The sequence below is a fragment of the Theobroma cacao genome, chromosome 2 (genome assembly GCF_053813885.1).
Source record: "Theobroma cacao isolate CCN51 chromosome 2, ASM5381388v1, whole genome shotgun sequence".
NCBI classification, from domain to species: domain Eukaryota; kingdom Viridiplantae; phylum Streptophyta; class Magnoliopsida; order Malvales; family Malvaceae; genus Theobroma; species Theobroma cacao.
Genome location: NC_142640.1, coordinates 3359686 through 3384683, shown reverse-complemented (window position 1 = coordinate 3384683; position 24998 = coordinate 3359686). Strand labels below are relative to the sequence as shown.

The 24998-nt window shown below is 36.7% G+C and overlaps 4 protein-coding genes and 6 pseudogenes across 4 annotated transcripts; all 10 read left to right on the top strand.

The window, feature by feature from the left end:
* Window positions 1-277: 277 nt before the first annotated feature.
* On the top strand, window positions 278-2410 carry LOC108660994 (putative amidase At4g34880). Its single transcript, XM_088803315.1, has 5 exons — window positions 278-832; window positions 1036-1250; window positions 1389-1628; window positions 1747-1945; window positions 2054-2410. The coding sequence occupies exons 1-5, from the start codon at window positions 278-280 to the stop codon at window positions 2408-2410; spliced, it is 1566 nt and encodes a 521-aa protein (XP_088659441.1).
* Window positions 2411-3751: 1341 nt separating this feature from the next.
* On the top strand, window positions 3752-5022 carry LOC18607600 (putative amidase At4g34880). The gene is made up of 4 exons (XM_088803855.1): window positions 3752-3886; window positions 4008-4034; window positions 4130-4326; window positions 4456-5022. Exons 1-4 carry the CDS (start codon window positions 3822-3824, stop codon window positions 4548-4550), a joined length of 384 nt encoding a protein of 127 aa, XP_088659981.1. The 5' UTR covers window positions 3752-3821; the 3' UTR covers window positions 4551-5022.
* A 943-nt stretch (window positions 5023-5965) lies between these two features.
* LOC18607599 (putative amidase At4g34880) lies at window positions 5966-8640 on the top strand. The gene is made up of 5 exons (XM_007041852.3): window positions 5966-6604; window positions 6870-7084; window positions 7403-7642; window positions 7745-7943; window positions 8040-8640. The coding sequence occupies exons 1-5, from the start codon at window positions 6050-6052 to the stop codon at window positions 8394-8396; spliced, it is 1566 nt and encodes a 521-aa protein (XP_007041914.3). The 5' UTR covers window positions 5966-6049; the 3' UTR covers window positions 8397-8640.
* Window positions 8641-9505: 865 nt separating this feature from the next.
* On the top strand, window positions 9506-10277 carry LOC18607598 (dirigent protein 4-like). The gene has a single exon (XM_007041851.3). It carries the CDS (start codon window positions 9578-9580, stop codon window positions 10136-10138), a length of 561 nt encoding a protein of 186 aa, XP_007041913.3. The 5' UTR covers window positions 9506-9577; the 3' UTR covers window positions 10139-10277.
* Window positions 10278-11211: 934 nt separating this feature from the next.
* LOC18607597 (dirigent protein 4 pseudogene) lies at window positions 11212-12275 on the top strand (annotated as a pseudogene).
* Window positions 12276-16743: 4468 nt separating this feature from the next.
* Window positions 16744-17735, top strand: LOC108660745 (dirigent protein 4 pseudogene; annotated as a pseudogene).
* Window positions 17736-19084: 1349 nt separating this feature from the next.
* Window positions 19085-20181, top strand: LOC18607596 (dirigent protein 4 pseudogene; annotated as a pseudogene).
* Window positions 20182-21179: 998 nt separating this feature from the next.
* On the top strand, window positions 21180-21933 carry LOC18607595 (dirigent protein 4 pseudogene; annotated as a pseudogene).
* A 426-nt stretch (window positions 21934-22359) lies between these two features.
* Window positions 22360-23101, top strand: LOC108660611 (dirigent protein 4 pseudogene; annotated as a pseudogene).
* A 1037-nt stretch (window positions 23102-24138) lies between these two features.
* On the top strand, window positions 24139-24910 carry LOC18607593 (dirigent protein 4 pseudogene; annotated as a pseudogene).
* The last annotated feature ends 88 nt before the right edge of the window (window positions 24911-24998 follow it).

The window sequence follows — 24998 nt, the reverse complement described above, 5'->3', positions numbered from 1 at the left end:
TTGATTATAGGACTGTTCCCAAGTGCTTGTGCGTTTTCTCAGCTGACTTTATTTATTTCGCCAAATGTAATTGGTCCAAGGAAGTGGTCACGACTCGCAACCTACCTAGATTACAAATGAAAAATGGAGTTTACTTGAATTAAACAATCAGTTAAAGCCCCCAAACGTAATCCATTTATAGGATAGGGAATTTCTAATCTGATTCAAACTCAAAACTGAAGTCTAAAATTTAGCAAGTTGTCTCAGTGAGTCAAATTCCCTCCATTACAGCTTAGCCATGGCCGCCAATTCTTCTCTAAGGAGCTCTTCCGTCTTATTCCTCATCATTCTGATTCTTTCACCAATATCATCATCCGGGTTTTCCACCAGTACAACGACACACTACTCATTCTCAATCAAAGAAGCGACAATAAAAGATATAAAACTAGCTTTCCAGAGAAACGAACTCACCTCAAGGCAACTTGTTGAGTTCTATCTCGGAGAAATCGTCAGGCTCAATGTGCTCCTTAAAGGGATCATAGAAGTGAACCCTGATGCTTTGTATCAAGCTGATACTGCAGACAAAGAGCGGAAGTACTATAATGGTTTACTGCCTGACTTGCACGGTATTCCCATTCTGCTCAAGGATAACATTGGTACTAATGATAAGCTGAACACCACGGCCGGTTCCTTTGCATTGCTTGGCTCAGTCGTGCCAAGGGATGCGGGGGTAGTGATGAAATTGAGAAAAGCTGGAGCAATCATTCTGGGTAAAGCTAGCTTGAGTGAGTGGTCTATGTTTAGGTCGTTGACTGCACCCGCTGGCTTTAGTCCAAGAGGTGGGCAGGGTAAGGTGAGTTAAATGAATCATCCACTCCCAAATTAGTTCTGATCTTACGGGTCTTTTGAAATTACCATGTTGACCAGTATGCATGCTCGTATGCGTTCTTGTAGTTGTTCTTTTGAACAGTTATTATCCCCAATCACTAGCTAGTGTGTAAAAAAACAAATGCATCTCCCACGACGTAATAGAGCTTGTTCTGTAATGGCTTGCAGAATCCTTATGTCTTGTCCGCAACTCCTTGTGGGTCAAGTAGTGGATCAGCAATTTCAGTGGCCGCAAACTTGGTAACTGTGTCCTTAGGGACGGAGACTGATGGCTCCATCTTATGTCCTGCCAGTTTTAATTCAGTAGTGGGCCTCAAACCTACAGTTGGTCTCACCAGCCGAGCTGGGGTCATTCCAATTACTCCAAGACAGGACACCATTGGGTTAAGTCGCTCTTTATTACTGTTACTTTGGAATGGCTTTCTTTCTTTCTGATTTGTGGTTTGTGATTAATTCTTCTGTGAGATGTTATTAATGGTCCTAACCTCAACGAAATACCTCTTCCCTATTGGATTCAACAGGCCTATCTGCAGGACAGTGTCGGATGCTGTTTATGTTCTTGATGCCATTGTAGGCTTCGATTCGAATGACCATGCAACTAGATATGCTTCAGCTTACATTCCTCCTGGTGGCTATAAACAATTCCTTAATAGCTATGGGCTCAAAGGAAAGAGATTGGGCATAGTGAGAAATCCATTTTTCAAAATTGTTGAAGGATTAGGTTTTGGTCGGACTTTTGAGACCCATTTACAAACACTAAGGTGACACAAAAAAAAATTATAACTAACAATTTGTATTCAGGCAGCTGAAATGATCGGCTTAGCCTAATGCCTATTGGTTCAATCTTTTTAATAAAGTACTAACTTTTTGTGAATGCAGGGGAGAAGGTGCTGTTTTGGTAGACAATTTGCAAATAGCCAACATCGATGTTATACTGAATTTCAACTTAAGTGGAGAAGCATTGGCGACCTTAGCTGAGTTCAAATTGTCCTTGAATGCCTACCTTCAAGAGTTGGTGGCTTCCCCAGTGCGATCCTTGGCAGATATCATTGCCTTCAACCTGAAATTCCCCGATTTGGTGGGCATAAGAGCCTGAAATTATGCATATGTACATTAATTATTTCGGGAAACATTCCACAGGATTAATGATCACACTTAATGTTGGTTAATATGGTGGGCTTTGCAGGAACTGACAGATAAAATAGGCCAAGATATCTTTCTGGCAGCCCAGGCCACAAATGGGATTGGCGCTCAAGAGAGGGCAGCATTGTCAAACTTGGAAAATCTGTCGAGAAATGGATTCGAGAAGTTGATGAAAGACTACAAGCTGGATGCATTGGCGACTCCTAGGTCAGATGCTTCTCCTATGTATGCAATTGGAGGGTTCCCAGCAATTATTGTGCCTGCAGGATATGATAGCCAGGGGGTTCCTATTGGCCTTTCCTTTGGGGGACTGAAGGGCTCGGAGCCGAAGCTAATTGAAATCGCATATGGCTTTGAGCAAGCTACCAAGATTAGGAAGCCTCCTTCATTCAAACCTTGAGAATTACTTTCTACTACGGTCCTTTACCTATTGTCTATTTGCTATTCATGAAAATTAAGTATGAAATAAACTATTCGGCATTAATTATTTTTTTCTCTCTTTTACTTTAATTTTCAGAACTTTCAACGTATGAACATCAACATGAATGATCATGGTTAAGCATTCCCCTAACATATCGTCACAAAAAGGTGCGATGACTGAAAGTCACAGCCCAGCTAGAGGTTTTGTTCTTCAAAAAGGAACAGTCTATTATTTCTTCCCTCGTGTACCACGCTTCTTGTTAAAGATAAAGAAAAAGAAAAAGTATATTCGCAGGACGACAAAGTCATGGACCCAGATCCTTCGTGACAATGTGTTTCATTGGTCCCAGCCACCACACACGACATAGGATTCGCTTTGCCCCTCACCATGGTCGATTGAATAAGCTATAGGCCGAAAAGAAGCATGCATTTACACTGCAGCAATCGATTAGTATTTGTTGCTTTCCTACTGCTGGAATAAAATGAGGATAACATGTGCACACCGCAGGAATTGACTAATGGAATCAAATCACTATTATGCTTAATCTTACACGCAACCTTAAGTAGATAAATTTGATAAAGGATGAAAATAAGTATCTTATAAATGGGTCATGTTAAATTTAGTTTTATTTTATATTTAGATTTCTTAATACTATGCTTATTTATACTCAACGAATTAGTTACGAAATTCATGTTGTCCAAATAAAAAAAAATTACTTCTAATTAAAATATTTAATTTTAATTAATAAAATGCATAAAGTATTTTCAAATTCTGATTGGGTTGATCAGTTTGTACAAGAATAGTGTACTAATTTATAGTCGAACTTGGGGGTGAGTACCTCAGAAGCCAGCTTTATTTTCAAGAAATGGAATTGAGAAGCTGAGGAAGGGGATAAGCTAGAAACACTGATTAACTATGAGTGGTGACTTTCCATGTTGATGTTGCTCCTGTTTTTGGAATTATGAGGGTTCCCTAGGAATAAGCATATTCCTGGTGGTGCCCTTCTGACATTGCCAGTCATTTGTCCTTGCCCTGGTAGTCAAAGAAGCCACGGACTCATTGCTTTTTCCAAATTCAAAATTGTCTCATTGTAATTTGACAACAAATATGTCTTTCAAGATGATAAAAGATTTTGTAGCCTACTGTACTACTTAGCATGCAAATTCAATTGTTTATTGGAAGAAAAAAAGCACCAGAAAAAAGTTTGCTTTTTCTTTTCTCCTCCAATGCAAAGGGTCATCATTTGTCTGACACAACCAAATTAATGCGGATTCACTTTATCACATAAGGGCATGTCCCAGCAATCCTGAGGAACCATATCAAAAACCCCAAAAAGCAAAGTTAATGTTCAAACATCAATTATTTTCACGATGCACTGCATACATATTTGATGATGTTAGAGAAATCTACAGTAGGAATAATTTGTTCACACTCCCCATCAAAGTACACTTTCTGGTAAGTTAGTAGATGGATGGCAATTATAATTTTTCAGTTCAAATCTTATGATTACATTAATAAAGAAATTATAATTCTGCCAGCTTCTATTTATTTAATGAGAAACTCTGATTCTATGCAGGCTAAAAGAGTTGAACGAGGGAAACAGGTATCTTCAATTACAGCTATGGCGTCTACCAAAATCATCTCCTCTAAGCTTTCCCCTATTTTTAACATTGATAATTCTATTTCCTGCAAATTAAGGCAAGGAGATGCAGTTTTGGTAGAAAATTTGGACGAATCCAAGTTCCTGGCTGCTTATAGCGCCGATATAGACTACAAAGATGTAGCAACGACTGCTGAGTTCAAATTGTCCTTGAATTTTTACCTAAAAGAGCTTGTGGTATCTCCAGTTCGATCCTTGAAAGATATCATTGCATTCAACAATAAATTCAGATTTGGTGAGTATTTCAGCAATCAACACATACAGTTATCTTCACTAATGCATTGTTCCCAATTTTGGTATGAGTAAAGCTTACAGTCTTACGTATTTGGTGCTGAGTGGTATGCTTGAGTTTTGGGTCATGCAGGAAAAAACACAAGGAATATAGGCAACAGCTTTTCCTTGACGCTGAAGCTACGAATAGCATCGGCAAGAAAGAGAAGGACGCAATATTACATTTAGAAAAAATGTGAAGAGATGGAATCCAGAAGTTGATGAGGGAGAACAACTAGACGCGTTGTTGTCACCTTTTCCATCAGCTTCGCCTGGTCTGGCAATAGGTGGATATCCAGGAATCATTGTCTTGTCCCCGCAGGATATGATACAATGGGGTGCCTTTTGGCATTTGCTTTGCAGGACTAAAGGGCTCAGAGCCAACGCTGATTGAGATTGCATATGCCTTCGAGCAAGCCACTAAGATTAGGAGGCCTCCTTCGTTCAAGCACTGAAGCCATCACTGATAGATTCAGGCCGTAGGGCCATCCATACGATATTTGGTTTATTAGATGTTTCACCCTCGTAGCTTTCAGAATTGACCTTGTTTAATGGTTGATGTACTCTAAGTTTATGTAGTGTTATATAAATAATCAGGTACTTTCTTTTTTTATTTTTTGAAAATTAGACTTTCATTGATGTTGGGGCGTAATCTCCCGCGGAAGGCAACAAAGTGAAGATTATATATATAATCTTTGAAATTATATAAAAGTTGATTTTTTAATTTTTTTCAAAAAATACAATTATATATAATTTTTGAAATTGACAATCCAAAGTTATAAAATTTGTATTAGTGATAGAGGTGTTCGAGAGTTGAATTATTTATTTAGATTTACGAGTTTAGATTGCTTATAATTGGATTTGAAAATGTGATTTTAGGTTGAGTTATACTTGATTTATTTAGATTATTATATTATTAATGTAAATATGTTTTTATTTATATTAATATTAAAATAATAACATAAAAACAAAATTTCAATATTTTGATAAGAAAACAAGAGCTTCGCTTAAGAATGCAATTATTTATGATTTCTTCTACAGTATAGAAAGCACGTGAGATCCAAATCTAAATTAATTATCTAGATAACTATGTTCTTTCAATTGTGAAGAACCATAAAAACCCAAAATCATACCATCAATTAAGAAACCTAAAAAAATTCTATATATTATATTTTCATTTATTTGGTCTGACTGGGATGGGACAAAAAGAAAAAAGATTAGTATATTTTTCATGTTAAATATAAAAATATATTTTTTTTATGCTTTGTATGATTTATTATGTTAAAAATTTCATATCTTATAATAAAATAAATTTTAAATATATAAATATGAATCTTCTATAATCTGTTGAGTATGTTTTTGAATTGAGAATTCGAATTTGTAATTTATAGATTTATTAAATTCTATTAAAGCTGACATGTGACAAAAATATCTGCATAGCATCCAGAATTTATTTAAAACCTAAAGATTGACAGCAAATTCTCGTTGTGGCTTTCGCGCATGCCAACACGTTTTCAAGTTTACTGTAGTGGGAGTCGCATAATAATATTTAATTAATAAAAAAAAAGTATTAGAAACCGCACCAAGGCTTTGTGTGGCTCCTATTTGTAGCCTGAGAAATTCATGTGCTATGCAGGCTAAAAGAGTTGGACTCGAGAAAGCTAGATATCTCCCATTACTGCTAAGCTATGGCGCCAAACAAATCTTCTCTACTAAGTGTTTCCCACTTTATACCATTGGTTCTGTTTGTTCAAGCCGCTTTGTCGTCTGGGTCTCATTCCAAAATGAACCATGAATTCTCCATGAAAGAAGCAAGCGTACACGATCTCCAACTTGCTTTTGAAAGAAACCAACTCACCTCAAGGCAACTTGTTGAATTCTACCTAGGAGAAATCCACAGGCTCAACCCTCTCCTTAGAGGGGTCATAGAGATTGACCCGGATGCTCTGTATCAAGCTGATAAGGCTGACAGAGAGCGCAAGGCTAAAGTACCAGGATCACTTGTTGGCCTGCATGGTATTCCTATTCTGCTCAAGGATAACATCGCTACCAAAGATAAGATGAACACCACAGCTGGCTCACTTGCGCTACTAGGCTCCGTCGTCCCTCGGGATGCTGGTGTGGTAACCAAATTGAGGAAATCTGGGGCTATTATTCTGGGAAAGGCTAGCCTGAGTGAGTGGGCTCATTACAGGGACGAATATGCACCCGCTGGCTGGTGTGCCCGGACTGGCCAAGGAAAGGTGAGTAAAGGATACTACACTGACACGAATGAACCTGCAATATTTATCAGATAGAAATGGAAATAAGTTGATATAGAATTTAATTTTCTATGAAAATACAAGATCAGATAAATAGTCTTAAATTATTATGAGTCTTACAGAGCTAAAAACATTCAAATACTGTTTTCTGCAGTTTTGTATTATTGTAAAACTTAATTTGGATTGATTTCCAAATTAACAAGAAATGATTTAAGAAACAAACACAATTTTCTGAACTTGTAAGCAGAATCCCTATAATCTTTCAGCAAATCCGTGCGGGTCAAGTAGTGGATCGGCAATCTCAGTAGCGGCAAATATGGCAGCAGTGTCGCTTGGGACTGACACTGCTGGCTCAATTCTATGTCCATCCAGTTTTAACTCAATTGTTGGCATCAAACCCACTGTCGGTCTTACCAGTCGAGCTGGAGTCATCCCTATTAGTCCTAGGCAGGATACGGTTGGGTAGGTATTATTCTCTGATTTCTGTCCTTCAGAAAAAAAATCCACAATTTCCCTCACTTTTTGTTCTCTGCAATAGCTCATAACTGGAGGAAAGTATTTTTTAATGTGAATAATCACTCTAACTGTATTCGTCCTCGGCGAGAAACAGAGGATTTGTCTATCACCTTATAGCTCATTAGTTCTTGTAATTAAGTTTTTATGATCCTTTTTTTCCCTCTTTTTCTTTAAGGAGTAGGGGTTCTCGTATTAAACCTTTTATATAGCTTCTGCAATACACCAAAAATAACAATGGACTCCTGCTCTGACGAATTGAAGCAGACCCATGTGCAGAACGGTGGCAGATGCTGTATATGTTCTTGATGCCATTGCAGGCATAGATTATAATGATAAAGCAACCATTGAAGCATCGAAGTACATTCCACATGGTGGCTACAAACAATTTCTAAAGCCCTATGGTCTCAAAGGGAAGAGATTGGGCTTATTGAGGAATGTGTTCTTCAGATTCAATAATGGATCTCTTATGTCTGAAGTTTTTGAGAGTCATTTCTCGACTTTAAGGTACCAAAACAAAAAATTTGCAATTGTTTGTTCAAGTTCGAATCATAATTTTAGACACTTTTTGTTACTAATAATTGAAAATCAAATTTTCTTCAAGTAAAGGCAAGGAGGTGCAGTTGTGGTAGAAAATTTGGACACAGACAAGTTTCTGGCTGCATATACCTCATTCCTAGATAATGAAACTATAGCATTGAATGCTGAGTTCAAATTGGCCTTGGATTCTTACCTGAAAGAGCTTGTGGTATCTCCTGTAAGATCCTTGAGAGATGTCATTGCATTCAACAATAAATTTTCAGATTTGGTCAGTATTTCTGCTGGTATTACATACATAGCTGCAAAGTTATACCTTAAACTTGGGTAAATAAGTGAGTTTTGCTTGATTTGAATGGAAATGCAGGAAAAAGTCAAGGAATATGGCCAGCATCTTCTCCTTGAAGCTGAAGCTACAAACGGAATCGGGAAAAAAGAGAAGGAAGCATTAACAAATTTAGCAAAAACGTCAAGAGATGGGTTTGAGAAATTAATGAAGAAGAACAAGCTGGACGCGTTGTTAGCTCCTCTCCATCTCGGTTCTCATCTGCTTGCAATTGGTGGTTTTCCAGGAATAAGTGTCCCTGCAGGATATGATACAGACGGAATGCCCTTTGGCATTACCTTTGGAGGACTAAAGGGGTCGGAGCCAACGCTAATAGAGATTGCATATGGATTCGAGCAAGCTACCAAGATTAGGAGGCCTCCTTCATTCAAGCACTAAAAGCAATTGCTGCTATGTTAAGCCCTAAGTCCTCCATTTAAGTTTTGGTTTAATTGAGGTTAAAAATCATATACTTTCCTTTCAATTTCCCTGTCAAGTAAAGATTTAGAAAGGAAAGAAAAATGTGAAAGGTAAGGATGGGAAACCAATATTTTCTTCTGCTTGTTTGGAATGTGTGATAGAAAATGGAAAATAGAGGCAATTATTAGTTAATGGTCCGACGCATTTGATCTTGGGGAGACAACTCTTTAATTTTTTTTTTCCATTTTTTCCTTATGCCAAGTTGCAAGAGGGAATAATAGATCGTTTTCCTCTCTTATTCATACCAAAACTAATTTAATTTCCATAATCATCATAATATTTTGTTTTTGTAATTAGATTCAGACAACAAAATCAAAGTTGACTTTTTTAATTAAAAAACAGTTTTCCTACAGGAATTTTGGAATGTCTTATTCAAAAATCCAACATCGAATTCAACCATTAATTTATTATGAGTGATCAATGAGTGTTAATTTTGAATTTGATTATAGAAATTTAATAATTAAATCTTGTCCAAATTCGATTAAAAATGTTCTATTAAAATCAAAACCCTTTATTTTTCATGTATTCAAAAATGAAAAATACACTAAAATATATTTACTTAATTACTTATAATCCTAAATTAATTAATTTGATTAATTGAAAAAAATTTAAAATCAAAACCAACCAAATTAATTATATTTAATGACACTTATTTTCGAATTAATCAAAAATCAATTAAGAAAATCGTTTTAATACAAGTTATTTGATTAATTCAATTTTAACATAAAGTTGTTCTCTCCCAAACAAGGACTAATGGTGCAAATAGAGTGTCCATAAGGTTTCAAGGCTGTTACCGTTAGGCTATCACTAGGTATTGATGGCATGGCCCTGAACATGGGGACAGGGGAGGTAGGACGGATTGGGCGGCCAAGTAACAGTTTCCATATCAAACTGATTTGACTGAATGAGACCGACTTTCTTACTTTAGAATTGAAAATTATGGTACAATATTTATGAGCTATGATTTTCTTACTATATATAACCTTCCAAGTAATAATCCGTATAAACTAGGCAAGTTGCGACATTTCCCTATTGCATTCAAGCAAAGTCCTTAAAGCCACATTATATCTAACCAGCGGAGAAAAAGAAAAACCTGGAATATGGAAAGAGGACCGATCATCACTTGGATTTTGATCCTTGGCATCGCCACCTCACCGGTCTATAGCCAGTACTACTCCAAGACGGTGCCATATGATCCCAAGCCAGAGAAAATTACCAATCTCCACTTCTTTTTCCACGACACTCTCAGTGGGAAAGATCCTTCTGCTGTCTTGGTAGCCCGTGCCAACATCAGCAGCGACGACCGCGCTCTAGCGCCATTCAGCAGCGTATTTGCCATAGATGATCCCCTCACCGTAGGTCCTGAGCTGACCTCGGAGGTTATTGGGAATGCTCGAGGGCTCTGGGTGTCATCCGGTAAAGATATACCGACCCTGGTGGCATTCTTTGATTTTGGCTTCACTAAAGGAGAGTTCAATGGAAGCTCCATCAGTGTGTTTTCGAGGAATCCGATTTCGGAGACTGAACGTGAGCTTGCTGTGGTTGGAGGAAGGGGAAAATTCCAGATGGCTAGAGGGGTTGCACAACTTAAGACTTACTTCCTTAATGTGACTAGTGGTGACGCCATTGTTGAGTATAATGTGACTGTGGTTCATTACTAAGATGAAGTGCTATTTTAATCTGGAATAAAATTGTAGGTTTTTTTTTTTTTTGAAAGAAGGAATAAAATTGTAGTATTATGAGTAATTTGCAGACAACTGAGATTTGCTTAATGTATCAAGTCATTCTCTCGAACCAAAGATGCGCAAATGGATTGAGTAACCACTAAGTGTGAATTTTAGCTGTAAATGATTTCAATTCTTTTTTTTTTAAGGAAAAAAAATTAAAAGAGGGGGTGGGTGGCCTGGTTGACTTGGCGTTGGAGGTAGGAATTGTTCATTCCTCTCACATTTAGTCACATGAAAGGATTAATAAGGGCAATATGCTGATACAATTTTCCATTACAACGAACCTGGAATTATCAACCCATATGATTCCAATCAGTTTTGTCATAATGCAAAAGTTACAAAACAAGTTAGATATTAATCTTAGTTTCTAAATTACACCTAATTATGTGATTCATTAATTGATATATGATCCCCTGTCTAAAAAAAAAATTCGAATCCCCCTTCTTTAATTATAAATAAAAAACTCACAATTTCTAAACAATTAATTTCCGGTTCTAATTAAGGCCCCTAACATTGGTTTTATACAAGTAGCAAAGTCAACTCTCATGTCATGTGAAACCCCAATATTACCTCTCCTTTTTTTTTTTTTTTTTGAGAAGCACCAATATTCCGGCATTCATCTCTGAAAAGTCCTCCGGTACTAACTGGACCAGGATTTCCTGAGGCAGAACCATCTTAGGTGAGTTTGCATCTTGGCTTAGTTGGATTCCAAGAAATATTGATGATTGATCTGTCTAGTATAGTGGCGTGAAAACTTTCGGTGGTCTGTTGAATTGCGAGGGTAGATACCATATTAAGGGAATCAAGAATGCCTTCAGACTAAATCTATTATTTCTACTTTTGCAAACAATCCAACATCCACAAGCAAAAGGAGTGTCCAAGGAAAGTTGTTAGCATGGGAATTCTTGGAGGATAGATTAATGATAAACCAATCGGAGAGAAAGAATCAGAACTAAAAAAAGAGTCACCCAAAAGAATCAGAACTATGTGATATTTTTCATATCCAAAACAATTGGCAATTGGGAATTTGGAATGCTGTCTCTGCACGCCCTGCGCAAGTCTGTCTTAATTAGTAACAAGCCCGACATAATCCCTTTATCAGTTACCAACCTTATCATTGCTTAACATAAGCACGATTTGCGCTGGGCAAAAAAAATAAAGCACAATCTGCTTTCAATGTCACATAGTTGACTTTCTTTTTTTTAGTTGAAGCTCGACAGACTATAAAAAGTTCTACATTTAACCAATGGTGGTGATACTACAATACTCTATATAAACCAGGGAACGTGGGAGGTTCATTTAGCCGTAGATTATTCAGAGTAAAGCAATCCCGTTATTTCTAAGGAAATCACCAATGGACAGAAGTTTGATATTGGCCTGGATTTTGGTCCTCTGCACGGCAACGGCTCCATCGTGTTGCAGAGGTTATTACTCCGACAGCGTCCCATATGTTCCCCCGGTAGAGAGAGTAACCCATCTCCACTTCTTTTTACATGACACTATGAGCGGCAAAAACCCTTCTGCAGTGATGGTAGCACGTCCAAACATGACAACCGCCTTCAACAACACACCGACGCCCTTCGGCAGCGTGTTCGTGACGGATGATCCAATGACCGTTGGTCCACACCTAACATCGGAGGTCATTGGAAATGCTCAAGGCCTCTGGGCATCGACTGGCCAAGACGTTCCATCTCTGACAGTGTACATGGATTTTGGGTTTACTCAGGGTAAATTCAATGGTAGCTCTATCAGCGTTTTCTCGAGGAATCCAATTACACAGACGAAGCGTGAGCTTGCGGTGGTCGGAGGGAGAGGAAAGTTCAGGATGGCGACAGGGTTTGCAGAGCTTAAGACTTACTTCGTGAATTTTACGAGTGGTGATGCCATTGTGGAGTATAAAGTGACTGTGATTCATCACTAAGATGACATTTGCCAGTTGTCTTCCATGTTTGTCTAGTCATTGTTTTTTCTTTTTTTTTCCTACCAATAAGGTTGGCTCCATGATTGCTCTATCATGATTTTCAATTGTTTGGGGCTTAGCCCACTTCAGGAAGAGATTATTACCCTTTTATGAGCTGATTCGATCTTTCCTAATAAAATTCACTTTGTTGTGAAAAAGAAATAAAGGTAATCCATAAAATCAATTCTCTCCTTCAAACCTCCGTCCAGATCTGTTAACCTGAATAAAAATTACCAACGCTTTCACATCAATTTCTTCTCTGTTATGTACCCAAAAAACAGTTCCTTTGTTGTTTGTGGTTAGCAAATGCGCAACGGACAAACTTTGGGTTATGATGTAGCAATTTCTGTATATTTTAGCTTCCTAAATTTTACAAGTAACGAGGCTATTGTTTTCAATTATTTTCCTTTTTAATGTTGTTTTCTTTATAGGTCCTATTTATTGTTGTCACTATTTACAAATAATTCATCAGTTAAGTCAGATGTTTTTCGCCTGTCATTATTTTTTATAATTAAGTATTAAGTACAACTTGAAAACTTGTTATGATTGAACCCTAAAGTCGTGTTGATTCATATATTTTATAAACATAAATATATTTTCAAAATAAAAGAAATTTAGAAAATGTAATCTATCTTTTTTAACCTTATCTTCTTTTTTTTTTTTTTTTTTCTGTTAAGCCAAGCTTATCATTGAAATAGAGTAAAAGCGGTTTGTCAGGGTGCAACATATACTGCCAATTTATGCCAATTCAGCTCATACACCCAATTAAACCCAACACAAGTTTGAATAATGTTTGTTCAACCCCCATATTACATATCATCATAAAGCCGTCCAGATTACAAGACATGGCTCTTGCATCTCAGTTTCATATTTTGCAATCTCCTCTGCACGCATTCAGCTATAGATTGTATCTGCATAACATCCTCTCAATATTTCATTCAAATCAAAGCCATGCAACAAATAAGTTCTCTCCGTTTTGCTACAGTATCTGCATATGAATTGAACTCTCGGTATACATTACAGAAAAACACAGAACCGATGGCTTCACGGTGAAGATATACTTGCTGGAGAATTTTCCAGTACTGCCATGGTCTTTTGGAGGAATTAAGAATCCTGGTTACTACCAATTTTGTGTCTAGTTTTAATTATCAATTGTTTAAGCCTGCAAAAGGAGAGTTTGTAAATAATTCCAAAGCCACCTTGATCATACATAGCTCCCTATAATAGGGCTCTGCAGTTCCATTTGGTCCTGAGAAAATTCCTAGAATATTTCCAGAGGTATCAAGGAGATTAAATTATCGCATAGGCCATAGCCCAAATTCATTTCACATAGACGTTCCTTTTTTTTTTTTTTTTTTGAAAGGTGTTTTTATTAAGCATAAAGCCCTCATGCCATTTAAAGACTCTAGCTATTTGCTAAAGACTTTTTTGGCATAAATTTCCAGCTTATGCAGAAGAAGGGAGCTGTACATTTGCATTAGGAGCAGCTTCAAGATAGAAGCAGTTCCTTGCCTGTTTGAGCTTAACAAAAAGAGCTCGCTATTCTAAGCAAAAGTCTAACCTGATCACTACATGTCCCTTTCAAAGACAACAAAAAAAACAGCCCTTAGACAAGAGGAGACGACAAGGAATGAAGAGAAAAAAAAAAACACAAAGGTAACATAGACGTTCTGATCAATCACAATTTCCTTTTTAACAAATGCAGCAATATTCCACACTATTAACAGACCACCGGATTGTCCATTTGATGGCACTATAGTCCAGTCAATATCATCTGTGAACCCCTAGCCTCTGATTCTCACGTCTCCAATTTGCTCCATTTTTGTTTCTTGTACCAATAGGAGGTTCAGATTGTTGTTGATGATCAACTTCATAAGTTCTCTGCATTTCACCCCATTGTTGATGCCCCTTGCATTATCACCATTACTCCTTACTCTCAAGATTTTCTATCGCCTCCCATTCCTCTTGAAATATATCTTTTTTCCTCTAACAAGACAGTATGGGATTGTGATCTGATAAAGAAAAGGGGAGACACTTTTGAATTAAATTTGGATTGCAATCCAATAATCCAGTTCCTCGAGAAATCTGTCGAGCTTGCTAAAGGAAGGGTCAATTCTGTTATTACACTATGAGAATTACCACCCACCATTGATAAATCAACTAATTAAACTGTGTTGATAAACTCGTTGAATTGTTCCATAGCTCTACCATTATTATGGTTCCCCAGATTCTCACCCAGATCTCTCACAACATTAAAGTCCCCGCCAAGGCACCATCGTATTGTTTTATGGGATATGATCCTGCAGAGTTCATCCCAACGACACTGCCTATCTCTATCAACATTTCGAGCATCAATGTTTTCCACACCGCATCTAAAATTCTATTCGTCGACATATCCAAAATAAGCTGGATGAAGGCTTGAAGCAATGAGACTGCAAGCATGATTCAATTCTAAAAACAGAAAGTCATTCCACATGGTAATTAGCCTCTCGGATGCGCTATTAAACCCTGAAAAACAGCCCTTCATGGCTTCGTCTCAGTATTCGGCCACAGTTTAGAAAAAAAATTATCCTCAGCCAAATGTTTTTTAGTTTCTTGCAGTAAAACAAATTCAGGCTTAACCCTGTTAATAAGTTTTTTCATAGCTCTCACCTTTCTCCCAATGCCTCTCACGTTCCATGTTAAGAATTTCATAAGTAGAGAAAAGAACATACCCCATAAATGGAATGCAGTGACGTTTTACTGCGTGTTTAGCTCCTGGTCCTGTTCTTCCATCAGCTTAAGAGTATCTACAAAAGACTACCTGTTGCCTTCGTAAACCAACCCCACACGCTGCCCAAGTAGCTTCAGCTTCTCTAAAAATTCTGGCATTTCTCCCCTTGATATCCCCACCCGATTCGACCTCTGTTACCAGGTTGTGTTGCTCCGCTGGCTCACATTAATCGCCTCAAATATTTATTTTCTCAGGTTTCTTCTTCTTCTAATCAGAGAAGGTGTCCTTTTAAAAAGTGACTTTGTTTTTTTGGCCTTCGAACTAAATCTATCATTTCTATTTTTGCAAACAATCCAATCTCCACAAGCAAAAGCTGTTGAAGTAAGGCTTGCTGTGAAGACCGAAGCAAGTCAATGGCAACATGGACAACCATACCTTAGGTGGTTTAGTAACTAGGGGCAGGACAATTACCTTGAAAGCTTAAAATTAAATATTCAAATAAGATTTTTTTTATTAAAATTTTAAAAAATATGTTAAAATTTTTAATTAAATTTATAATTCAATAAATTAACTATCACATAAAATAAAAATAAGATAACATAAACCCCAAATTAAAATAAAAAAATTTACAAAGATTAAAATAATAATACCTAATTGTTGAATGTTTATTGCAAATAACAAATAAAGCTTATAGCTTTATGAAGATAACAACATAACAAACTTTTTGCATATTCTTTGGAGAAAAATAAATGAGGGAAAAAAATTAAAAGTAAATATTATAAATTGGATAAAAGTAGATAATTAGTTTTATATATATGAAAAAAAGGTTAGAGATCATTAAATACATATTACCATTAATTGATTGAAAATAGAGGAAATAGTTGAGAAAAAAAAGTATTAAAGATCATTAAATATATATTACTATTACTTGATTGAAAATAGGATAAATAGTTGAGAATTAATAGTATTGTAAGAATTACAAAGTGATAAAAAATTTCAATTTATTAAACACATAATTAAGAAAGTGAGAAAATATATTATTTTATTAATTATCTTAACTTTTACATAAAAAATGAGTGAAATAATTGAAAAAAAATATGTGAAAGGGAGAGAAAATAAATATTTATTAAGCCTGATAGATAGGTAAATATTTTAATAATTATCTTAATTCTTATATATTTTTAATATAATTAATTATATTATTATTATAAAATGAAGAAATCTATTAAAACTTTGGAACCTAAAGCCGCGGCTTGGATGGCTTTACCCTTGAGCCGGCACTGTTAGTAACAGATTACTTGTCTAAGTTAACAAAGTCAGTAGGTATGGCTTGGCAATGTAATAGTTAAGTCTTTTGTTTATTGAAGTGTACGAGGTTGACTTTGTAAATCTCGCACTTCACATATATATGAGAAGTAAATGAAAGAAGGCAAGGTAGCCTTATTTTACAGCATCTCTCTGTCTCACACTGCTAGCTTCATGTTTCTGTTTTCTGGTTTTTCATTAATGCTTTAGTATTGATATTCAATGCTGATTTACCAAGCCTTATGTCTTTTAATGCTATAAAACAACAAAAGGAATCTCCAAGGAAAGTTGTTATGATAGCAACTCTTGGAGGATAGATAAATGATAAACCAATCGGAGAGAAGGAATCAAAACTAAACGAAGAATCACCCAAAAAAAGTCCACTTTTCCCTGGTATTTTTCATTTCGAAAACAATTGGCAATTGGGAATTTGGAATGCTTCTCTGTACGTCCTGCGCAAGTCTGTCTCATTTAGAAAGAAGTCCGATTTAATCCCATTATCAATTACCAACCTTATCAGTGCTTAACATCAAGCACGATTTGCTTTCAATATCACATAGTTGACTTTTTTGTAGATTAAGTTCGACAGACGATAAAAGGTTTTATATTTAACCGAAGGTGGTAACACTATAATGCTCTATATAAACCAGGGAACGTGGGGGGTTCATTTAGCCGTAGATTATTCAGAGTAGAGCAATCCCGTTATTTCTAAGGAAATCACCGATGGACAGAAGTTTGATATTGGCCTGGATTTTGGTCCTCTGCACGGCAACGTCTCCATTGTGTTGCAAAGGCTATTACTCCAACAGCGTCCTTTATGTTCCTCCTGCAAAGAAAGTAACCTATCTCCACTTCTTTTTACATGACACTATGAGCGGTAAAAACCCTTCTGCAGTGATGGTAGCCCGTCCAAACATGACAACCGCCTTCAACAAAGCACCGCCGGCCTTCGGCAGCGTGTTCGCGACGGATGATCCACTCACCGTTGGTCCTGACCTAACATCAGAGGTCATTGGAAATGCTCAAGGCCTCTGGGCGTTGACTGGCCAAAACGTTCCATGTCTGACAGTGTACTGGGATCTTGGGTTTACTCAGGGTAAATTCAATGGTAGCTCTATCAGCGTTTTCTCAAGGAATCCAATTACACAGACGGAGCGTGAGCTAGCGGTGGTCGGAGGGAGAGGAAAGTTCAGGATGGCGACAGGGTTTGCAAAGCTTAAGACTTACTTTGTGAATTTTACGAGTGGTGATGCCATCGTGGAGTATAAAGTGACTGTGATTCATCACTAAGATGACATTTGCCAGTTGTCTTCCATGTTTGTCTAGTAATTTTTTTTTTTTATTTCTACCAATAAGGTTGGCTCCCTGATTGCTTATGGTGGGTTTGCATTTACTATTTACCGGGCGTTGACAGATTGTAGGGACTGAGCTGATTCATATACCATGATGTTCATTTGTTTGGTGTTTAGCCCACTCTAGGGCAGAGATTATTTCCCTTTTATGAGCTGATTTGATCTTTTCTAATAAAATCAATTCTCTCATTGAAAACTGCACTGAGACGTCTTAACATCATTATCAAATCAATTTCTTCTTTGTTATGTATAAAAAATAGTTGTCCTTTTCAATTATTGTGAAAATAAGCCATCGGTAAAACCTGCATGTGATTTCAATTATTGTCCTTTTCAATGTTGTTTTTAACAAATAAGTCATCAGTTAGGTCAGATGTTTTTGTCCCGTCATTGTTAATATAACTAAAGAAGTTGGCAGAATAACGATTTTTCATACCTCCGCCTGTCTGCACTCTGCAGTCATACACAAGTCAAGAATAAACAGACCTTTTTATAATATTATAAACAAGTATTAAACAAATTGAATACAAGTTAAAAACTTATTGTAATTGAACTCTAAAGTCGTGTTGATTTATACATTTTTATAAGCATTAAAATATACATATATAAATATATATTCAATAGTATAATTTAAGAGACATTCTCAAGTTTTTAAGTCACAATTTTTATATTGATAGATCTCGTTAGTGTATTTTCCGTGATATATAAAAAGGATGCTTTTAAAAAATATTTTATTTAAATGAAATTAATTCATAAATAACAAAATGGAGAGAAATCAAGAGATACATATTCAATGAATGGAGAACAAAAATCTGTGCCCTTGTTTAATGCCTCCATCGGTGCCCCTTTCATATTAGAAAGCCACGTGTCCATCGTCTTTTATTTTAAAATGGAAATCCTCTATCCCCTTCCCCATGAACAAAAATCCTCTGCCCCTTCTCCATGCCCCCTCCCCGTGCCCCATATATAAATTTTTGTCATTTGTCTACTTCATGTTTATAGTAATGATTTATCTAATCTCTATATCCAAACAAAGAGTACAATTTATCATTATCAATGAAAAAAATTAAATTAAAAAATTTTCCATCTCATGTTTATCTTTGCATTCTAATTTCTTCTTTCACATTATTTCTTTTTCCAACTTAATTACCTTTTCCATATTCAAGTCTTTTTTTGTCCCAAAAAAACAAAAAAACAAAATATTTCTTGATCCATGGAGTCTTGGTCTTCTAACGTTAAGACAAGAGAGAAATAAAGAACAAATAAATGACCTAAAAGAAGAAAAAATAAAAAGATGAATGGTGAGATGAAAAGTTTTTAATTTTATTTTTTTTCATTGATAATGATTAATTTTACTCTTTGTTTAGATATAAAGATAACATAATATTAGATAAGTTATTATTATAAGTATAAAGTAGACACAAGACAAAAATTTATACATAAGGCATGTAAGGGAGCACAAATTAACAAGGGTTAGAGGATTTTTGTTTCATTTTTCTGGGTCTTTTTCATTTCCAAAAACAACTGACAATCGGGGAATAATTTGGAATGCTAACTCTACACGCCCTGCACAAGTCTGTCTTAGTTAGTAAGAAGCCCGACTCAATCCCATCATCAGTTGCCAACCTTACCATTGCTTAACATTAAGCACGATTTGCTTTCAATATCACATAGTTGACTTGTTTTTCGTTTAAGCTCGACAGAGCATAAAAAGTTTTATATACAACCGAATGAGGGAATAGTATAATAATCTATGTAAACCAGGGAACGTGGGGGGTTCATTAGCGGTGGAATAATCAGAGTAGAGCAATCCCGTTCGTTTTAAGAAATCACCAATGGACAGAAGTTTGATAGTGGTCTGGATTTTGGTCCTCTGCACGGCGATGACTCCACGGTGTTGCCAAGGTTATTACTCCGACAGCGTCCCTTATGTTTCCCGGGCAGAGAAAGTAACCTATCTCCACTTCTTTTTACAAGACACTATCAGCGGCAAAAACCCTTCTGCAGTGATGGTAGCCCGTCCAAACATGACAACCGCCTTCAACGACAGACTGGGGCTCTTCGGCAGCGTGTTCGCCACGAATGATCCACTTACCTTTGGTCCTGACCTAACATCAGAGGTCATTGGAAATGCTCAAGGCCTCTCGGTGTCGACTGGCCAAGACGTTTTATCTCTGACCGTGTACTTGGATTTTGGGTTTACTAAGGGTGAATTCAATGGTAGCTCTATCAGTATTTTCTCAAGGAATCCAATTACACAGACGGAGCGTGAGCTAGCGGTGGTCGGAGGGAGAGGAAAGTTCAGGATGGCGACAGGGTTTGCAAAGCTTAAGACTTACTTCGTGAATTTTACGAGTGGTGATGCCATTGTGGAGTATAAAGTGACTGTGATTCATCACTAAGATGACATTTTGCCAGTTCTCTTCTATGTTTGTCTAGTTTTTGGTTTTTTTCCTACCAATAAAGTTGGCTCCTGGCCTGACTACTCACCAGGCGTTGACAGACAGTAGGGACTGAGCTGATTGATATATCATGATCTTCAATTGTTTTGGATTTAACCCGCTTTAGGGCAGAGATTATTCCCAGTTTGATCCTTCCTAAAAAATTCTCTTTGTTGTGAAAAAGAAATAAAGGTAATCTATAATATCAATTCTCTCCTTGAAAGTTGAAACCTCCACTGAGATCTCTTAACATGAATAAAAATTGCCAACATTTTCATATCAATTCTTCTCTGTTATATACCCAAAAAAAAAAAAAAATTCTTCTTTGTTGTCTGTGGTTAGCTAATGCGAAAGGGACAAACTTTGGATTATTACTTGGCAGTTTCTATATAGTTTAGCTTCATAAATTATATTTTTTATAGTAATTTTTTATTTACAAGTAACAGGCTGTAACAGATAAAGACTAGAGATAAAATCAACCCAAAACCTAGCACGACTCCACATCACAATCACGAATGTCAACTTTAATTCGAATGAATTTCTTGCTTAAATTAAGCTCCATTATTGTTTCCCATTCGTCAAAGAGAGAGACAAGCAAACTTAAATGGAATTAAAAATTATATATATATATATATATATATATATTATATGTCCAATAGTATAATTTAAGAAATATTCTCAAGTTTATCCGTGATATGTAAGAATAGAGTATCAAAAAATAATAGAAAAATATTTACGAATTTAACTTCTATATGTATCAAAGCATTCATTTAAATGAAATTTAAATGTGTGATTAAATAATAGAAAAAATAAGAATATTTTTGTCGTAATAAAAAAATTAATGGAGAAAAGTTTAGAAGAAAAGAAAGGAGAGAAATCAAGAGATAGCAGACCCACAGAATGTACTACATGTCATCTGAATTGATTGTACATTCAATAGAATGTATTGGAGTCAAAGTCCAAAAAATTATCAAAATTTTTATCATTGAAAATATGTAGTTTTTTATAAATGGTTGAATGGGTCCATTTGCCGCCATTCAACGTAATGTAGCGCTGCCCATGCTGGCTAAGGTGGGCAGGGGGCTGCACCGCGTACAAACGCTTTTGTTTTCTTCAAAAGAAAGCCTAACGAATATAAAGAATTCTACTATATTATTTGACCAAAGGGGGTAATTCTATGATCTATATAAACTAGGGATGGTGAGGGTTGATTAAATAAGCATAATACAGTTCATTCCCATCAATTTGTAATTAAGAGAGAAAGGAGAAAATAGCAATGGAAAGAAGATTGATATTGACATGGGTTCTGGTCCTCTGCACCGCCATGGCGCCTTGCCTAGGTTACTACTCCCATAGCAAGCCATATGTTCCTCCGAGGGAGAAAGTCACCAAACTCCACTTCTTTTTTCACGATATTATCAGCGGCCAAAACCCCACTGCCATCCTGGTAGCCCGTCCTAACTTTACCACCGCCTTCAACGACACACCGATCCCATTCGGTAGCGTTTATGCCACCGATGATCCCATCACCGTGGGTCCTAACCTGACGTCAGGAGTCATTGGGAATGCTCGAGGCCTCTGGACTTCCACCGGCCAAGACGTGTTGACTTTGGTGGTTTACTGGGATATTGGGTTCACTCAGGGTAAATTCAATGGGAGCTCCATCAGCGTGTTCTCAAGGAATCCTATTACGCAGACGGAGCGTGAGCTTGCCATTGTCGGAGGCAGAGGAAAGTTCAGGATGGCCAAAGGGTTTGCACAGCTTAGGACTTACTTCGCTGATTTCTCGACTGGTGATGCCGTTGTGGAGTGTAATGCTACTGTGATTCATCACTGAGATTCGGTTTTTGTGAGTGTAATGCCCTGTCTTGTGCTGGTCTATTCTCTTATCTTGTATTCATTGCTTATTTCTTGTACTTTATTCTAATATAATTCATTTCGCTGTTAAGTAAAAACAAAAATTCTTGTCCGTCTTCCAACAGAAAAAACAAGACTCTCCGCAGTTAAACAACGACAGGAATTCTGATAATTTAATCATATTTATCACAAGTAAGCTATTGTTCTTCAAAATAAAATAAAGAATGGAGTCAATGGACGCAAAGCACCATTCACATGAAGGTTGACCAGTTTAATTAAATAAGATTTACAAGGATTTGGGGCACCAACCAGTTGTAACAGATAAATTAAATTTCTTTCTCATAAAGCTCCATCACTGCTAAAAATTTTTTTATCACCGCCCATCAACAACAGGGAGAGAGAGAATCGATTTAAATTTCAAAACTCAACAAATTAAACAACGAATTGAATTAAAACAAAACAATATGATGGGTAGTATATTTTGCTTCGTTAAATTATAATCATTGGCTAATGAATGGCTATTAAGATACATGAAAGTGTTATTATACCCTTACAATAAGCATGGTAGTGCAATCCCGTTATTTCTAAGGCAGAGGAGAAAAAAACACAGTGGAAAGAAGATTGATATTGACTTGGCTTCTGATCCTCTGCACTGCCAAGGCGCCAGCATGTTGCCAATGTTACTACTCCCAGGCCGATATATTCCTGCTGTGAAGAAAGTTACCTAACTCCACTTCTTTTTACATGACACTGTCAGCTGCAAAAACCCTTCTGCTGTCATGGTAGCCCGTCCCAGCATTACAACCGCTTTCAACAACACACCGGCACCATTCGGAAGCGTTTTTGCCACTGATGATTCCCTCACCATTGGTCCTGACCCGAAGTCAGAGGTTATCGGAATGCTCGAGGCCTCTGGGTGTCAGCCGGCCGAGATATGCTGAGCCTGGTGATGTACATGGATTTTGGGTTTACTCAGGGTGAGTTCAATGGGAGCTATATCGGAATGTTCTCGAGGAATCCAATTACACAGGGGGAGCGTGAAGTTGTGGTGGTCGGAGGGAGAGGAAAGTTCCGGATGGCCAAAGGGTTTTTTCACTGCTTAAGACTTACTCTGCAAATTTTACCACTGGCGATGCCATTGTGGAGTGTAATGTGACCGTCATCCATTACTAAGATAACATTGCGTGAGGTCCCTTTGGTATGCTTCACAAACTGTTTGATTTTTCTCGCAACATGGATTGCAATAAGATTGCAGGGACTAAGCTGAATCACCTATCCTGATTTTCAATTATTTATGGTTAGCAGAGATTGTTCCCCTGTCATGAACTGATTTAATCTCTTGTATTTTATTGTAAAAAAAAAAGGGAAAAAAACTCTTGTACTTGTCACTTGATGCACTTATTTGTAATAAAGTCTCTTTGCTATTAAGACAAAACAATTAGAAGACTTTCTATATGAGTAATAAAATACCTGAAAGACAAGGAACATCGGATGAAGAACCAGAACATCGGACTGAAAGACAAGGAAAGATACAAGAGAGAATTGAAAGAGTACAAAGAGCGACTGAAGATCGGGCAGGATGTGGAAGTTGGGAGACCAGACTTCTAGACCTTAAAGAAGAGGAAATCAGCATTAACCAAAGAACACAGAGCAGATCTTTGCGACTTCTAAATTTATGTAGATAAGAACTACAATTTTGGGGAAGTCTTACAAAAAAAAGAAAAACTTTCAGCTTCTTATAGATGTGTTTACTCTAATGATCTTTCTTGAATATGAAAATATTCATTTTACTACTTCTAAATTTCGCATGGTCCATTGCCAAATGGGATTAAGGATTTATTTTCTTTATTTCATGCTAGATTTCTCATTGTCTTTTGTCTGGCAAAAAAAAAAATACTTGAAAAATTAATAAACTTCTCAATTAAAAAATTGCTAAATTAAATTTAAAATTCAAAAAAATCAAAAGCAATGATTTTGGTAGATTTTATTCAACAAATTATCTATTTAAAAAATTTTCAGTAACTTTAGCATGTTTTAACATCTCACTTAGATAGGAATTTAACTAAGATTTAGTACAAAATTTTCACCATTGAATGAATTTTTCCATAAATATCAGTAGTAATATTTGTTACCCATTGTTGTCAAAATATATACATGCATAATTAATTTTAAGGTCCCATCTGACTTCTTGTCTTTGGCAAAATAAGGTTATATTCCTATAGTACCCCTAACAAGTAATTAACCAGATGAGTTGATTATGTAGCAATCTTAAAAAAATAAATAAATAAACCCAGATGAGTTGATTATAGAAATACATAAACTAGACAGTCCAGGTTCTTGATTCCATTCTTACTAACAACTAGCAAAGTAGAACCAATGGACAAAACTTTGATATTGAGTTGGATTTTGCTCCTCTGCATCCCCACGGCCGCAGTGTGTAGCCAATACTACTCCGAGACCATGCCATGTGTTCCCAAGGAGAAGCAAGTTACCAATCTCCGCTTCTTTTTCCATGGCACCATCGGCGGCAACAACCCTACAGCGGTACCGGTGGCCCGTGCTAACATCACGAGCACCAGCAACAGCATAGTTGTCGACGATGCACCCCTCACTGTTGGTCCTGAACCAACCTCAGAGGTCGTTGGGAATGCTCAAGGACTCGAGGTGTTTGCCGGCCGAGATACAACAACCGTGGTGGTGTACTTGGATTTTGGGTTCACTAAGGGCCAGTTTGACGGCAGCTCTATCAGCTTGTTTTCGAGGAACCCAGTGACACAGAAGGAGCGTGAGCTTGCAGTGGTCGGAGGGAGAGGAAAGTTCAGGATGGCTAAAGGGTTTGCGCTGCTTAGAACTTACTCTCTGGATAAGATCACTCTCATTGTTGAGTATAATGTGACTGTGATTCATTACTAGGATGATATTTGAGAGATGATTCTCTTCTATGCTTGAAGCGATTGGTTTTAGTTAATAATTTACTCCCATCATCATAAATCATGAATTTCCGCTGCTTTGTAATGTTCATTCAGTTGAATTTTATAATTTAATCACAGAGAGTTTCCCTAGCTTCCGATTTATTTCGGACATTAGTTGTAAAACTCATTAGCCTCGGTGATCTAATTTCCTCTGGACAGAGGAGAAACAGGATCAAACTATGATGAACTAACAAATT